Source organism: Tachypleus tridentatus, chromosome 10 (assembly GCF_004210375.1).
Source record: "Tachypleus tridentatus isolate NWPU-2018 chromosome 10, ASM421037v1, whole genome shotgun sequence".
Taxonomy (NCBI): Eukaryota; Metazoa; Arthropoda; class Merostomata; order Xiphosura; family Limulidae; genus Tachypleus; species Tachypleus tridentatus.
The window spans coordinates 32,391,386-32,408,629 of record NC_134834.1 but is presented as its reverse complement, the minus strand read 5'-3'; the positions used below and the strand labels follow the sequence as shown (position 1 = coordinate 32,408,629).

At 33.7% G+C, this 17,244-nt stretch overlaps 1 protein-coding gene across 1 annotated transcript in view; it reads left to right on the top strand.

Moving 5' to 3' along the window:
* Nucleotides 1–468: 468 nt before the first annotated feature.
* LOC143229012 (carboxy-terminal domain RNA polymerase II polypeptide A small phosphatase 1-like) overlaps nt 469–17,244 on the top strand; it is a 48,312-nt gene continuing 31,536 nt past the window's right edge. The window contains exon 1 of the mRNA XM_076460628.1: nt 469–674. Coding sequence (XP_076316743.1) covers nt 602–674 — 73 coding nt within the window. The 5' untranslated portion in view covers nt 469–601. The remainder of the gene's footprint in view (nt 675–17,244) is intronic.

The following is a 17,244-nucleotide window of genomic DNA, read 5'->3' as shown; positions in this document are numbered from 1 at the left end:
TTTTTTTATTTAGTATTTGGATGTTTTCTATGGTTTTACATATATATTTTTCTCTACAAGTGGGTTTTCTCTTCATCACTGAAACTTACAATAAACTGTGATTTTCAACAGTCATACTTTAACTTTTAATTATTTTGCCTCAGATAATTCATTCTAATTCTAAGAGTGTTTGATATTTCCTTTTTTATGTCTTGATATTCTGAGTATTAAACAGAAGGCAACGACTTTTATCTGTATATAATAAGTACAATCCTTTAGTTATTATAACTGATATTTATATTTGTGACCAATTATATGAGGTTTTAAAACACATTCGGTTGAAAAAAATCTTTTTTTTTAATTTATCTAAATAGCAATAAACTTTACATGTACCCTTCAGCAGGTTTAAATTAACACCAACAGATGGCAACCTAAATCAGCTTTACAAATTCTCGCTTAACGGTCAATTGCGCATGCGCCTAAAAGTAAGAACGTATACTGACGAAGAAATTTGCTACTATAGTTTAGTTCTAAATTTGAAAGTTTTAATATTCACAAACAAATTAACTAATCAAAGTAATCGCAGTGACTGCTGAAACTGTAAAAGACTAATGCGGGAATAATGGACAGTACGTCCATTATTACTCAAGTTAGCCGAGATGAGGAACAACTGACAAGTTTTCCTCCCGAAAGAGGTCAGTAAGTTTTGTAGTTAAGTGTTTTGTTAAAATGGCGGGTATTATATGATTGGGACATTCATATTTGTAAATGTTGGTTAACTGTCGTTGTGTTTTTTATTATACATTGTAATAGCTAGTTTTCTTTCTTTCTTTTCCATTTTATTATAGTAGACTAAGTGATCTGTTTCATTTATCCCAGAGTTTGTGGTTTATGTAATATATGTAAACACAGTACACTCACTGTCTTCAGAGAAAAATGCCGAGTACTAGTAATACTAGTACTAGAAGCGAGCAAAACTGTTAGTAGTACGAAAGTATTAACTGTCATGTATTTTTGTTAGTGACGTTATTGCTAATGAAGACGAGTCGTTTGTGTCGTGTTGCTACTGTTACTTTAATTATGTTAAGTTGTGTTAAGATTCATAAATGTTTTGTACAAGTTGTAAATGTAATGGATCTTGCAATAACACGAATGACCTTTACCTCAGCTTAAGACAGTCAAAACACATGCACGCGCTGTAGGCTTTGGTCGTCGAACTTTTTTTACAGGAAAAACATTTATCGCAGGTTACATTTGAAACGAAAGAGATGTTTTAATTTAGAATTATTGAGTCTAGAGAAGTTATTGAAATGCAAAAAATTATAAATAGTTAAAGTTGTTAACTGTTTAGTTTAGACCAAGTTGAAATGTATAAATTATTAAAATGAAATCAGGAATTTTGATACTTAGTGAATTTGAGTATTAATTAATTTTGAAATAAAGATAAAAGTGTGTACACCCTGATTATTCTTCACTGTAAGCAGTTTCCAGCTTCATCTGTATTGTAGACTGTGATACATATAACTTTATGAACTAAATTCTTACTGATGTACCAGAAGTAGAAATATGTTGATTTACTCAATCACTATCACCATGATTGTATGTTATGAATGTGACATTCTAGAGGTTAAAGCAGTTTGCATATACATATAATACTACTGTTATGATCTTTTCTTAATGATTATTTAGCTTTAAGTTCACCATTTAGAGTAGACAATTTTGTGTTATATAGGTAACAGCTAACACAATTAGCAACTACATTTCTAGTTTTACCATCATCAGGTTTTCTTCTCTGTCTGGGAATAAAAGATTTAAGTGGCTAATCACCTAATTTATTTAATTGGTGTTTCCAAAATTCTAGGTTATTTTCTTGTTACCTTAACAAACTATTGATAACTTAAGACTTATATAAAGTGATGACCTTAATGAAGCAAAATATTTTTTTTGTTCAAATAAAGAACTTACATTAGTTCTTTCAATAATGTACTCAGTGAGTGTAAAATGTTTACTTTTTTTGTATTAATTGTTATCTGAACATTCCTAAGAAATGTTCTTTCAAGAAGCAGTTGAAGGTCACTGCAAATGTTTTTTGGATAAATCTTAAATACACTTACTTGATAAGGTAATCAATTATTGACTCAGGAGGCTTATTCCATCTAAAGCTGTGTTCCACTGTAATGATAAATACAAATACACACATAAGGCCAAAAATAGTTATCAAAATGAGCATGTAAAAACATTTTTTTACCTCTGATGCACTTGACCTTGACACTGTCAGAGAAGGTTAAAGTTCACTCCATGTTATTGAAACCTTGAACAGTTCCTAGGTAGCAGCAGAAATACTTGGGTACTCATGTGCATAACAACAGATTGTGTTTAGCTTATGGTGTACCTTCAGGTGTCATTGAACCTGCAACAATCAGGGAAATTAGATGAGTCATTTAGAGATCAGAATCAGATATAAAAAAAATGGGTTTCTATGTATAGTTGGAGTAGGATGGCAATTGTAATAAAAAAGTAGAAATATCAAATGGTTCTTTGTTACTCCTTGTAAGTTAAGTGAAAACTCATTATTAGAAAAGAACAATTGCCCAGAACCTATCCCCCCCACAAAAAAAAACAGCAGTGGGTTGATACTATTTTGTAACATCTAAGTTATCTTTGTACATAAAATATTTAAAGTACTGCACATGACATAACCGTTTAAACAATATTTGTTGTATCAGTTGAACATTTCATGCATGTGTGTTGTAATGTAACAGGTTGATAAATGTTTAAAATATTATGTTTTAAATGTAATCCTAAGGTTTGATTCCATGACATAAACATGATAAAAATTAAATAAAAACCCAATAACTCGAGTGATTTTGAAAGGTGGACCTTTCTTTTTCTCCCAGTTTGCTCAGGTTATACAGTTTTTCATTTTTATCAAGGTTTCTTGGACCTGTGTGTTTTTAGAACATCATGAAAGTACTTACTCCTGTATCCAGTTGTAGCTAAGCTTTATGATGGGAAAGGATGGCTTTTGTTTCTCATTATACGAGACATTTTTACACATAATATTTACATTGTATTAAATCTGGAGTATGTAACTATTTACTGAGTGTATAATAATAATATGTAAACATAATCAGCTTCCTGAGGATTATGTTTTGGACAGGACATATTGTTCTAGGTTATTGTTTTGAAGCTTTCCTACACATTGTTTGCAGGTTGTGTTTCTAAAACTCTTCTACACATTTTACTGTTGCTGAATTAACTAAAGCTGCTCTAAACATTGTGTTTGAATTATTAGTAAGCCCTCCTCTCCTAGACATTGTGTTTGAATTGTTAGTAAGCCCTCCTAGACATTGTGTTTGAATGGTTAGTAAGCCCTCCTAGACATTGTGTTTGAATTGCTAGTAAGCCCTCCTAGACATTGTGTTTGAATTGTTAGTAAGCCCTCCTAGACATTGTGTTTGAATTGCTAGTAAGCCCTCCTAGACATTGTGTTTGAATTGCTAGTAAGCCCTCCTACACATTGTGTTTGAATTGCTAGTAAGACCTCCTAGACATTGTGTTTGAATTGTTAGTAAGCCCTCCTAGACATTGTGTTTGAATTGTTAGTAAGCCCTCCTAGACATTGTGTTTGAATTGCTAGTAAGCCCTCCTAGACATTGTGTTTGAATTGCTAGTAAGCCCTCCTAGACATTGTGTTTGAATTGCATTGTAAGACCCTCCTAGACATTGTGTTTGAATTGCTAGTAAGACCTCCTAGACATTGTGTTTGAATTGCTAGTAAGACCTCCTAGACATTGTGTTTGAATTGCTAGTAAGCCCTCCTAGACATTGTGTTTGAATTGCTAGTAAGCCCTCCTAGACATTGTGTTTGAATTGCCCCTCCTAGACATTGTGTTTGAATTGCTAGTAAGCCCTCCTAGACATTGTGTTTGAATTGCTAGTAAGCCCTCCTAGACATTATGTTTGAATTGCAAGTAAGCTTTCCTAGACATTGTGTTTGAATTGCTAGTAAGCCCTCCTAGACATTGTGTTTGAATTGCTAGTAAGCCCTCCTAGACATTATGTTTGAATTGCAAGTAAGCCCTCCTAGACATTGTGTTTGAATTGCTAGTAAGCCCTCCTAGACATGTATTAAAGCATTTCCAAATATTGCATTACAGATGGTTTATAAACCTCCCTTAGACACTTTGTTGCTTGTTGTTCTAAAACTCTTAGACATTGTGAGGAAACTGATGTTTTAAAGTCCTACTAGACATTTTAATGCAGACTACTGTTTCAAAACTGTAGATATATTATTACAGTTTGTGGTTCTAAAGTTCTCCAAGACACTGTTGCAGGCTGTTTAGAACTTTCTAATTTGGCTACATCTAAATAATCGGTTATGGTCTCGTTAGAGTTAATGCTTTTGACTTGCAACTACTGAGAAACAGCTCACAGAAACTGTCACTGTTTTTACATCAGATAAAGTAAGAATCTAAACATCTTATAGAGTGAAGTTACTGAGTTGTTTTTATGGATCAATTTGAAAGATTTGCACTTAGAACTCATTAAAACATCAATTTGTTCGCAAAGTTGGAGAAAACATATGATGTGCTATATTAATAGTAAGCGCCCCCCCGATAGTACAGCGGTAACGCTAAAATCAGTGGTTCGATTCCCCTCGGTGGGCTCAGCAGATAGCCCGCTGTGGCTTTGCTATAAGAAAACAAACATCAATAGTAAGTACATATATAGCCTTTTCTCCAACCTGTAATGATTAAAAAATAATGTATGTTTATACTGTTTGTAAATTGTGTTTTTGTTGGGTTTTTTTATAATTTTGAGTAACATTTTATACTCAGAAGGGTGAAGACCGTGTTGTTGTGTTCTGTTGGCAGCCTTTGCGGTGTAATCTTCTTTCTGGTTAGAGCCATCTTTAAATAATTTTTAATGCATGTTATGTAATGTAATCACTTAACGTAACATTGTTTGGATGAATCACCCTCCAAGTTGTTTTGCTTCCGAAAAATCAGTTATTTTGGTTTTGTTCAGCACAAACATTTTATAACCAACAGAAGGAAATAAACACCGCACACTGTGAATAGTGGCATATTGAAAATACTCTGCTATCCTTATACAGTGTACCCATATCCCCCAAAAAAACTTTTTTTTCATCATCGCCCAGACATTATGCACACTTACGTACACATGTAAAAACCATTTGCAATGGTTGTTTTGCGATTAAAAAAAACGGAACTGTTTTTGAACAGAACATAAACAAATACCTATTTAAATGAAGGTTTTTAGGCGATGTGTTGAAATTCACGTGGAACGTTCACTGTGTTTATCTCGTCTGATATAGCGCATGTGTACGCGTACCGATGTAGCTGTGAAGAAACATAGTGTTATTAGTATAAAACAAAAAAAAATGACTCATTCGAACGAAAAATGTCATTTTTTTTTCTTTTTATGAATTCAGTTTTATCTTTTACTGTTTTAGTAATATTAAATCAGTGTACATGATTTCCAGTATTGTTTGAAACTTTTACTACATTATATATGACTCGCATGACCAGGTGGGTCAAGGCGGTCGACTTGTAATCCGAGGGTCGCGGGTTCGAATCCCCATCGCACTAAACATGCTCGCTCTTTTAGCCGTAGGGGCCTTATAATGTTACGGTGAATCCCACTATTCGTTGGTACAAGAGTATCCCAAGAGTTAGCGGTTGGTGGTGATGACTAGCTGCCTTCCCTCTAGTCTTAAACTGCTAAATTAGGGATGAATAGCGCAGATAACTCTCGTGTAGCCTTGCGCGAAATTCCAAAACAGAAAAAAAACCAAAACCACTTGAGATGAACTAGCGTTTGTGCGTATCTCTTGAATATTTCTTTTTCTTTTTTTTCATCAATGCTGAAATTGAAAAGACTGTGACGTAGAGACCTAATGCATTCTTTGATTGGACGTACCCTCTGCTATGGACTGCAGTTCGAATTCCTCAAGGCTCATTACTGAGTTATCACAACCGTTTGGGTTAGCAAATCAAAGAAATACCATTATATCTGTTATAGAGGTTAAGTGTGTAATAATGTATGTAGTGTTTCGCGTCTATTTTCCTTCACCATTTAGTAACCTAAATTAAGTTAGGTATGTGAATAATGTTATGACATTTCATCGAACAAGCGTTCAGTTCCACAGTCTCATTTTGAAAATGGTAACTGACGCAGATTGAGTGGGAAAGCTTGTTAGTTATTATTTAGGAAAACAAGGTTACTCACTTAGGTATCATATTTCAGTAATTTGTATTAACGGTCCGATTAAGAAAAAGAAAATTGTGCATAAGAATAGAGAAAGAAGAACAAACGTTGTAAGTAATTACACATTTAAATAAATTATTGAATTTTTATTTATTAAATCCTTCTTGTTTGACTTGCAATAACCAACTTGACTCTTACTTCGGGTTTGGGCGATACTTAACATTGTAAATATCACTACCACCTCTTCCTCTTTGTTTGTAACATGCAAATCTAGCGACTGAACTAAATAGCTACTGACATTTGTTGTTAGTTGGAGCGAGATTTGAGGCTTTGGGATTGGTCTATCAAAGTGTGTAACAGAAGGTCCAAGGGTAGAGTCCTTTACATGTTGTTAAATCGAACAATTGCCGCAATTTCACATATAGACTTATAATAAAAAAGTAACATTTAGTCTACCTAATCCGTTCAGAGTAGCCATGTAGGCGGGGGATACCTCGTACTGGTTGCCTTTTCTCCAGACAGTAGTTCTAAATTAGAAAAGACTTTGTCTGATTCATGGTGTCTGATCTAGTACAAGGTTCCGATACTGTGTAGTAGTTCAATTGTTATAAAAAAAAAAAAAAGCAAACTATTGACAGCTGGAAAGTAAACTTGGCTTGTTAAAGGTTCCTTGTCCTGCCCTCTAGAAATACTGAAATCGGAATACCACACGGGTTTTAAATGCCGAATACCGAGAAGAAATTGTTTATTAGAAACAAAGACTTTACTCTTTTCAAACTGATTGGGGGGGGGGGACAGGTATTGTGGGATAGTTTCGGGAGGGGAAAAAATCATTTTGTTTTAGAATTTCCAAATTTTATATTTTATTCTTAATAAGGTATTTTCATTGTACATATCCAGTCAGTTTCAACTTGATTGATATATAAACATTTCTTTTGATTATGTCGTTACAGTACACACAGCTTCTGGTTCTAAATCATTAAGGCACAACAAACCGTCACTGTTACCTTTCTTATTTTTTAAGTATGTTCTTGTCCACAATCATTACTTTATTTGTGTAAACTGTTTGAATACGAAAAACATAATAAACATTGATGTTTAATAGATAATTTGAGCCAGTAGAATAGTTTACCATTGCTTGTTAAACTCGCTAAAACATATTGTCATTGGATAAATTTTCCGTAGCTTTGAAACAAAAATGAGTAAACAAAATGTTTTCAAGAGGAAAATAATGCATAAAGAAACTATTTAAAAAATTCCCAGATTTGTGGTTTGTTCTGAGACTTCTAAATTTCCCATTAGATTCCTTTGTTCGCTTCTTTAGGAGCTCGCGTTGGCCAGTATCTTTATAAACCGTAAATTACTCCTTACACCATCGATGTCAATATTTTATAATTTATTCCATCTATTTAGCTGTTGACTGTATTTGTTTTCGAAGCTGGGCTTTGTTGATAAGTGAGTAACAAGATACGAAACATTGTGTTCTCAAGAGATCGTCGTTTCGTAGCAAATACAGCTGTTAACTTTGAGCAGAATTTTTTAAATTGATAAATGCTTTGCTTACAGGCAAGACAAAAATGAAAGTTCAGACGTTTTTCTTTGTAAATTACACTCAGTATGCTAAACAATATATTACTTTCAAAATACCTTTGACGTAACATTACTGAAAGAGGCTTACAAGTGAAATTTTAACCGAATTTTATATATATATATATACGCTGTGCAGTCAGCACCTGACTTAACGCTTTCCGTTTGTTGTAAACGTAAAAGTTGTAAACAAGTCGAATATACGTATATGTTTGTGTGTTTAATACGTCAAAAAAACAGTGTAGCATAACACTCACAGTAGCCATAGGTTGTTTGTAAGTGTATCTTTTTTTTTTGTTTCTTTGCTGCAGATAATTACGTACAAGATGTTGCGTGATTTTGAAATTAATTTCATGATTATTTATAGCTTGTAAGGCGTCTTTCTTTGTGCCACAAAAACCGTATGTTGTCCTTTCTTTAACTTTTTCTTAAGAATAATATTGTTAACAGTAAGAAAAATAACCTTATGGAAGAGTTCATTATAATCTTTGTTGGCGGAAACGTAAAGTATACTCAATTAGCTATACTGACGGACAGTTTGAGTTTCTCTTTTTAAGTATGTAGTTTGCTTTGATCAGAAGTTATATATGTACTCAGATTGTAAAGTTAAATAAGTTAACGAGGAAAGAACTTAATTAAGAGTGGATGTCAACCATAAATGTGCATTTTCACGTGTCTGTTTTCACTTTTATAAAAGAGAGTTTTGTATGTCATAGCTTGTTCAGTTACAAAGAATTCAGGTGTTGACACCTGTTAAGTCATTTAACGTAAGTAGACCATTAATCGAGTGGTGAAAAGAGACGTCACGCACTGATTGTTTCTGGGTTAGTATTATAGGCTATGTTGTTTTTGTAATCTCGTTATAATATCATTAGTTGTGTTTGATACACATGCAAAAAGTAATAATACTGAAATAAATATTACAAAATCAGTGATGCACTATACATTTGTGTGTATGTATATATATATGGATACGTACGTACGTGTTTTTTTAGCTTCAACTTGTCAAAAAGAAGATCCGAGAATATAATGGTTATATATACTGTACATGTAAGTTATTTGCTGGATATCTGTGATTAGATAAACAACTACAGTTATGTTAAGAAGAGAAAGAGTTGTGCCTTGAAGGTCACGGTAGGAACATGTATAGATACACACGTTTGACTGCAACTCGATAAGATTAAGAAATTTTTAACTTTTGATCAAAGTAAGCTGTCGACACAGATCAAAACTAAAGATCCACTTATCAGTGAATATGCCCAAATTAATACACCGTTCTTCTTAAATGTATTAGAGCGAAATAAAATCATTGTTCTCTCGTAGAGTAACCGTAACGTTTTCCTCACTGGGTCAACTCATTGCACTTGTTTTATTTGGGTAGTTTAGTCTGCCTCTCTCGCTCTGAACTTTGTATATCAAAGTTTTAAAAGGCTTAAATGCAATGGCTTCTTACTCATTCTTGCTATACAGTACGTATTTGAATCAAAGCCAGCTTGAACAAGGTTAGAACTTGTCTTTCGACCATTTATTAACCCGATATACGACAGGTGTACTTACATAGAATGTTACAACTATACACAAGCTAGAACTGAACAAAAATTACAGTGCGTGTGAAACAATGCGATAATTGCTAGAGAGGCTGTTATAGACCATGTCAAATACAGCAATGTGTAATATAAATTATTAAACAAAATTAAAATATCACATAAATGCATGGATATATGGAAAAGATAGATCAATGATCTGTTGAAATATGTAGAATGTTCTGTTACCAATAAAACTCTTCCTTATACTTATAACTCATTGTTTGACTACCTGTCAATATGTATATCATGGTCCGAAACTCGCAAAAATTCTAACTGGTTTTCCATGGATTCCAATTGGTTCTTATCAGTTTTAACCGATTCATATATATTTACATTTGTGTCAATTTGTTTTTACCAGTTGGTGTGAAGAGTTTTAAAGAAAGACACAAATATAAATGTATGTGTGTGTGTAACATTAAACAAAATTCTTTAATTGAAAGCATCAGTTTTTGATTATATCATTTTGGAAGATGTGTAATGTTAAATTAATCCAGATATAACACACAAATAACTAATGTGACTTGATAAAACTATTTTAACACAAACCAACAGGTAAGATGTTTTTATATTGAGATGTCAATATTTATCGCACTTTATTTGGATCAATTCCACCATTCAGGTGTTTCAGGAACCTTCTTTTCATTTTAGACGTCAGGGGGAGTTATAATGTTTAAAAATAGGCTAGAGGCTCCATTTGGAATAAAAAATATATATTCAGGAGACGAAGACACAGCTGTGGTTTAAGGAAAAGAGTATATAAATACACGTTTGGTGACAAAGTTAAGTAAGAAAAATGCCTAAAATTCTAATCAACATTTTATTTTTTAAAAATATTTAATTATTAAATGTCTTCATGTGAGACTGGCGATCGGAGGCTAAAACTGATAGACGGTGTATACAATATGAGTCCTACTTCCACAGTCAGTCACCTAGTGTATATTTTATATCCCACATTATACCCTGTATCCTGAGGATTCTTTTGATTTGTGCAACGTTTTTGATTCTTGTTGGGTTTGTTTTTGTTTGTTAGAAGAAAACATATATATATATATGATATAAAATTCACATAGTTATATGTGACTACACAGTTGTTTTACTACGAAAATAGTTTAATTTGTAATTACTAACCTTAAACAAATAATAATTGAATTGGTCTGAGATGTCTTTGTTATATCCTATTTAGTACCAATCGTATAGTTTTTGCTTCAAAATTAGGACACACATGAAAACAAACTGGTTAGTAGTTGTTATTTCTCTACCTTAACAAAAGTTACCAAAAATTGAAGTTTGATACCTGTGGCGAGCAAGACACTGGTAGCCTGTTGTGTAGCTTTGTGCTTAAACAACGATTTCGGGAAGAACACTAACATTTGGGCCAAAAAATAAAGATATCCCTGTCAATGTAGAGCCATGTGCATGACGAAAGTCTTGGGGATGAGGTCACAATATCCACGCATTTTTAGAAGTAGATATGTAACTTGAAATGCTAAAATTAATATTAAAATTATTTATAAAAAGTTATGTGTCGCTTCTGATTGAACTTCTGGCCTAGAATTTTCGTGAATAATATACCAAACGATCGTTTACAGGGTAAACTTAAATAATTACAATGCTTTAAAAAGCAATAAGAAATGGAGTGGAGTCTGGTAATATACTGGAGCACCTGTCGTGAGTGAATCCATTGTCCGTTATTATGTATGTTTTTTTTATTTTAAATAGGGTTTGTTTTTGTTTTCAAAGGCTCAAGTTACTTTCTATGACACTAATAATATGATTTTTTCCCTTAAAAACAGAACAGTCCATGAGAATATGTTTTCATATGAGATAAATGGTGCAACTTTTGAATGCATGTCCAAAAGCTGCGATACGTTTCGCGAGCCCAGAATACGTTTTGTTAGTCAAAAAAATATTGCGTTTTCAAAGTTGCAAATGGAAGGGTGATGAAAATATTATATTAGCAAGACAAAAACTTAGTCTTTACTGAATGTCAGTTGTCGAGAACCTTCTGTGATTAAACACGTGCGATCAGGAATCTTAGGTGATACATGTGCAATCAAAAGTCTCTAACGACTTCAGGGATTGAACGTGTAGAATCAGAAGTCTTTTATGGTTAATCATGTATAATCGGGTTAGCTCTTCAGTGCGTAACGGAAGTAATTTTCAAATTTTGGTGATCAAACTTGCATATTCCGGGGTATACAGGTGAAACGGTAATACAAATCTTAAATAGATTTTCTTATAAATTGTGACAAAGAAAACGCACGCACATCGTGAATGTTTCGAAGATACTTTAAAAGTGGTATACTTCCATCCTAGGACCAAGTACAGGTCACATTAATTACCAAAGTAACATTTAAAAAACATTAGCTCTTTCGACAAGCGATGTATGTTTTCATCAGGAATAAGGACAATGTTTGAATCATATGCGGAACGGAATATTATTTCAATAGATCAAAAAACAAACATATGCATTAAGAGTTTTAGCTATGGAAACTGTATTTTGGAGTTGATATGTATAAGTTAATCAGATGTTGGTGTTCTTAGCGCATAACTACACAATGAGCAACCTAACACTGGAGAATCGAACCTTAGATTCTTGCGATATAAGTTCGTAAACTTACCGCTGGCCCACCGGAGAACTGGTTTTGTCAGCTTTAAAGTAGAAAAAAAAAGACATGTGAAAGTATGTATATTATGATTTAATCAGAGGCTTAACTGTGGCTTGTGGGGCTCCCGAGAGGCTAGAGTAGGGGTCATGGACTTGACCCACCCAGTATAAGGTTGGTAGGAATAAGTTCTTACAGTTTTGACCATAATATTCCAAGAGCCAGTAGAAGAAAAGCTGCTACGTTAGTATCTGCGCATTTATTTCAAAAGGGATTAGGTTTAGTTATTGAGATTGTAAATACAGAATTAAATTATAGGGATTAATACAAAATCTGCTTATAATCGCATTCACTCGCGTTCGACACATCTTTCTATTGCCTTAGCTAGTGACATCATTATCGTTTGTTCGTTTTGTACATATAATCTGTTCACTTGATCAAAACTACCATTTTTTTTATGTTTTCCTCAGGGTTTATTTAATTTTACAGGGAACAAAAAGCAATCTTCAATAGCTGCGGCACCAGAAATTCGTTTCGGCAGAATGAGAGTAAATTAATGTATGAGACCTCCCATTTTTTTTATTAGCTATATTTTTGTGCCAACAATACCAAGTGTTGGGCGCGCGTATAGTCGTTTCATTTTTAGTACTTTCAAATTTAAATTTTTAGGCAAAATTAGAGTAAATTAATCTAAGAGACCGTGAGTTTGGTCAAAATCATCGATCGAAAAGGTTTGACCGGCTGAGTCCAAAACTGTAATTAGATTTCAAATCGGTCAAAAGATGACGGAGCTATGAGCGAAAAGTTTGTTCATGGAAAATCAAAGAAACAAAAAACTCAGGGGCGTTCTATGAGCCGTTATGCCGCATATGAAAATTAATAGATCTGAGTGTTTGGCCAATACACACACACACACACACCTTTGTAGATTTTGTAGGTCAGTTGTCATGACGATTCAGGGGGTTTTATAGATCAGGTTTAATTACTGGATTCTCAATGAAACTTTTTTTTTAAAGATAAAACTGTCACAAAACAGTTGAAGTTCGAATTTTGTAAAGTGATAAATTTATTCGAAATCAGGGAATATGTTTTTATTTTTTAATAGGTTTCTAGTATAAAAACATTAAATATGTACGCCCTTTCAGCTGTGGGGGCGTTATAATTTGTAGGGGTCAATACCACTGTTCGTTGGTGAAAGAGTTTGCTGTGGGTGGTGATGGCTGGCTGCCTTCCTCTAGTCTTACACTGCTAAATTAGGAACGGCTAGCGCAGATAGCCCTCACGTAGCTTTACGTGAAATTCAAAACGAACATTTCAGTGGATTTAGGAAGGAAAAGGTCAAGATTGTACCTGACCCTCCCAGGTCCACTAAAAGGACTAAAATCCATAAAATAGAAACAGCGTTATTACTTCTACAACCGGATTTTAATTGTTTCTTCGCACAACATTGATATAGCTCTACGCATCCATTCTAAAATACCTTGTAATCAACTTTGATTTTCTAGTATTGTTATTTTTAATAAAATACAAATATTGGCAATATTTCCGGTATTGTTTAAGTAACTTCTACGCAGACTGTATGTTCGTTTTATATGGATTACAATGAAATCTACTCGGATAAAAAATTTAAAAATCGCAGAGTTTAATGTTACTCAGAGAATCTGCGTGGGCTTTTTTTTTTTTTTTTTTAATTAGGCTCTTAGCATCATCTGACACCCAAACTGTGCTGCCTGAGTTGATTTGTCTGATACATGACATGGAATTAATTATCTAACACGCTGTATACTATCTAACCTTCTGCAGAACTGAAATGACACGTGTATAGTGTACAAACCTCTAAAGCTGGTGGTATGGTGCATATAGTGTTTTCTTGCTAGGATGAGTCATTTACTTAGTTAATGTTGATTATTAAGAATATTCTATTGAAGAATCGTACAACATACAGCCAGTTAGCATTCGTTTGACATTTTTTTGTTTGTCTAGCTGAGATCATTTTCAGTTTAACTGTGAACAGCGTCAATGTCGTACATTTCCTGTTACATTCAACCAGGTCTATGTGTGGGTTAGTGATTAGCATGCTCGAATGTGACGGCGATATCCCACTGTTGGTTAAAGCAGTCCAACATCTGGCGGTGGGTGACGATGACCATCGGCCTTTCCTTTTGTATATCAGTTCAACATTAGGGATGGTTAGTCTGTATATATATATAGCCTTTTGTGCGAATTCTGAAACAACCAAAACGCCTCGCTGTTTGTGAATATTTAGTAGAAATAAAAGAAGTCGATTTTCACAACAGAGACTTCTCATTCACTCAGAATGTTCGTATTTCAGTCTTGTGTGGCGTTAACTTTGGTAAAATCCTCCATGTGAAAATGATCCTTTTCTCCCGTATTTCTATTTCATGTATGGCGTTAACTTTGGTAAAATCCTCTAAATAAAAATTACCTTTTCTCAGAAACTGATTTTCCATTTTTTAAAATTATTATGTATTGTTTTTAAAGTTGGTTTGTTCGTGAATAATAAACCAATATTTAATTAACGGAAGATCCATCGACGATTGTTACTAAGATCATGTATTGAATGTAATGGGAAAAGGGGGAAGGGTGCTCACATGACGATTGGTTTGTTGGAGGCCCTTCGAGGTTATCGAACTCAGTTATAGGATTTCCGGTGTTGCGTTTGTGCATCCAGGTTATTAATAAACTCCAGACGTTTGATGCTGTCTGTATGTACAGGATTAGTTAACCTTGATTTCCGAACAAAACAGGATACGTTTGTAAGCTTTAATTTTTGTCTACTCTTAAATAACGGATATTTAAAGTAGGAGATGAACATTGTTAAAAGTTTCCAAGCAGGTTTTATGTAACAGTACAAAAGTCCACAAAAAATACAACCAGCTCGTACAGTGTTTCTTTCTCGACTCCATTGAAAAGAAACTTTTTTGTTTTGTTTTATAAGAGCGCACCAAATGTCACTCTTACTTTTACACGTGAGATACATATAACTAAATAGAAATGGTCGTAAAATACTGGATTTTCAATTTGTTCTCCGGGCTGTTGACAATATTTCCGTGCGAATCCAGAAAATTCTGGGCACTTGGTCACCCTACACAGCTATCGACAATGTTCGAATTGTAACCCCCTTAACAATATAATAATATAACGAAATAAAGTTACATTATGCTATCTGTTCCCTGGTGGGACAGTGGTAAGCTCACGAACTTGCAATGTTTTAATCAGGGGTTCGATTTCCCGAGGCGGACACAGCAAATAGTCCAAATATGATTTTTGCTTTAAAACAAACGAACCAAACTTGTTGATGTATATACATATTTCGTGAATTTAACTATCTCGTTGATCAATCGGTAATTAAGTAACAATTACGATTTAATGATAACTTTGCATAAAACAAACATTGAGAGCAAACTAACAACTTTCTTTGCCAGTGGTTGGTTGCGGGAGGGGGTATTTATTTTAATAGTAGGAACGACATTATTCTTTTATTTTTTCCCCTCTAGGCTCGAACACTGAATGTTGGAATATATTTGTGTGTTTATATGGTATTTAACCAACAGTTCTGTTGGCAACTTAAATATTCATCTGTGTTCAAAGCTTTTCATGCAAACTATTGTCGAAAACATTTGTGAGTAGAAATTAAATGAAAAAAAACCTTTTCATATTTTTCCATTATGGGCTTCAAATGCAGCCTTTACACACGTTTAATTTGAAATCCGTAATGGAGAAAAAAAAGAGAGTGAAAGGTGTGACAAAATATGCGGGCTAACGTGAGTTTCTATCTCAAATATTAGGATTTATTGTTTTAAAAATGGTGTTTTGGGCCTCCTCCATGTTGCTACAGAAATAAAAAAGAAAAACTTTCTGAAGCATAGGTCCATGTTAGGCTCTCTGTGATTCATAATTTCTTACAATGGTTGAGGCTTTACAATCTACTACAGTGGGAGTCGTGTCCCCATTCCAGCTACCGCTGTACCTTCTGGTTAGTCGTACATCCCTAAAGGGTTTTGCATGCCCGATGAGTTCATTTGTTTACACGGGAAATCCTTTATTTAAAACAGAAATTTTAGATCTTTCTCTTACAGAGGAAGAATTTGGTTGCTCCTTTGTTCATCGCTATTGATTTATTTACTTATTGACTCAGAAAAACCTACGGTAGAGAAACCGTTAGGAATATTGAGCATAATCAGTGGCGTATTCAGGATGTTTCCAGAGGTAGGGTTCTTCCATCAGGCCACGAAATCTTTCAAATAAAACGCTTTATTAGGGTTAAGGATACCTTCGTCTGGTAGTCTATTGGAAAGGGTTTACGACCCTTTTCCCACCTCCACCCTGGATCCGTTCCCGAGAATACTGTAAGTAAACTATTCAAGATGTGCGTACAGTAAAGTATATTTAAAAACAACATGGAGCCGAGACATACGGATGAACATTATGTTTTAATCATTGTATTTGATAACAAAATATTGTAAAAATAAAACAAAACAAAACTACTTAGTGTTTGTATCGAGTTTTGTTCTTTGAAGCTGGAATACGATGTGGCTATAAATTATATGTTTGCATGTGTTACAGCGTGATTATAAAAATAAAATTTGTATTTAAGTGATTAAAAACAACTTCTAGAACTTAATTTTACCAGAGGCAAATAGAGAATATTACGTTTTATTTAACAAAGTTTTTGATGTTGAAAGGATGTTCAGAAAAACTGTTTGTTTATTTGGTTATTGTTAAGCACAAAGCTACATATTGGGCTATCTGTGCTCTGCCCTCCTGGTATCGTATTCTAGCATTATAGGTCCACAGACTTTAAAGACTTACAGACGCTATGCTGTCTCTATTTTCCATCATTTAAAACCAAAAACCAATCATATGAAACCTATCCCTAAATAAGGTTACTCCATGAAGCATCTATCTTTTCTGGACAGCATTCATTAATCTCAAAAATGTACTCAAGTAATCAATCTCTCATTATTGAAAGAGAGATAGAAAAGAGGAACAAAATCAATGGTAGTCTGTGACAAAAACACATTCAAATATGTAGTATAACACGATATGAAACATGTTTGTTAATTACACCTTTGATTCTTAGCCTGATTCTTATTCAATGCTGATATCCTAGAAAAGGTAGTTTTTAAGATGTAATCGTTTAAAATGCAGGGTTTTTTATTGGCTCCATTACATAGCACTGTCAGATTAACAAGGTTCTAACACTGATTTTTAATGTCAAAACACCTGCA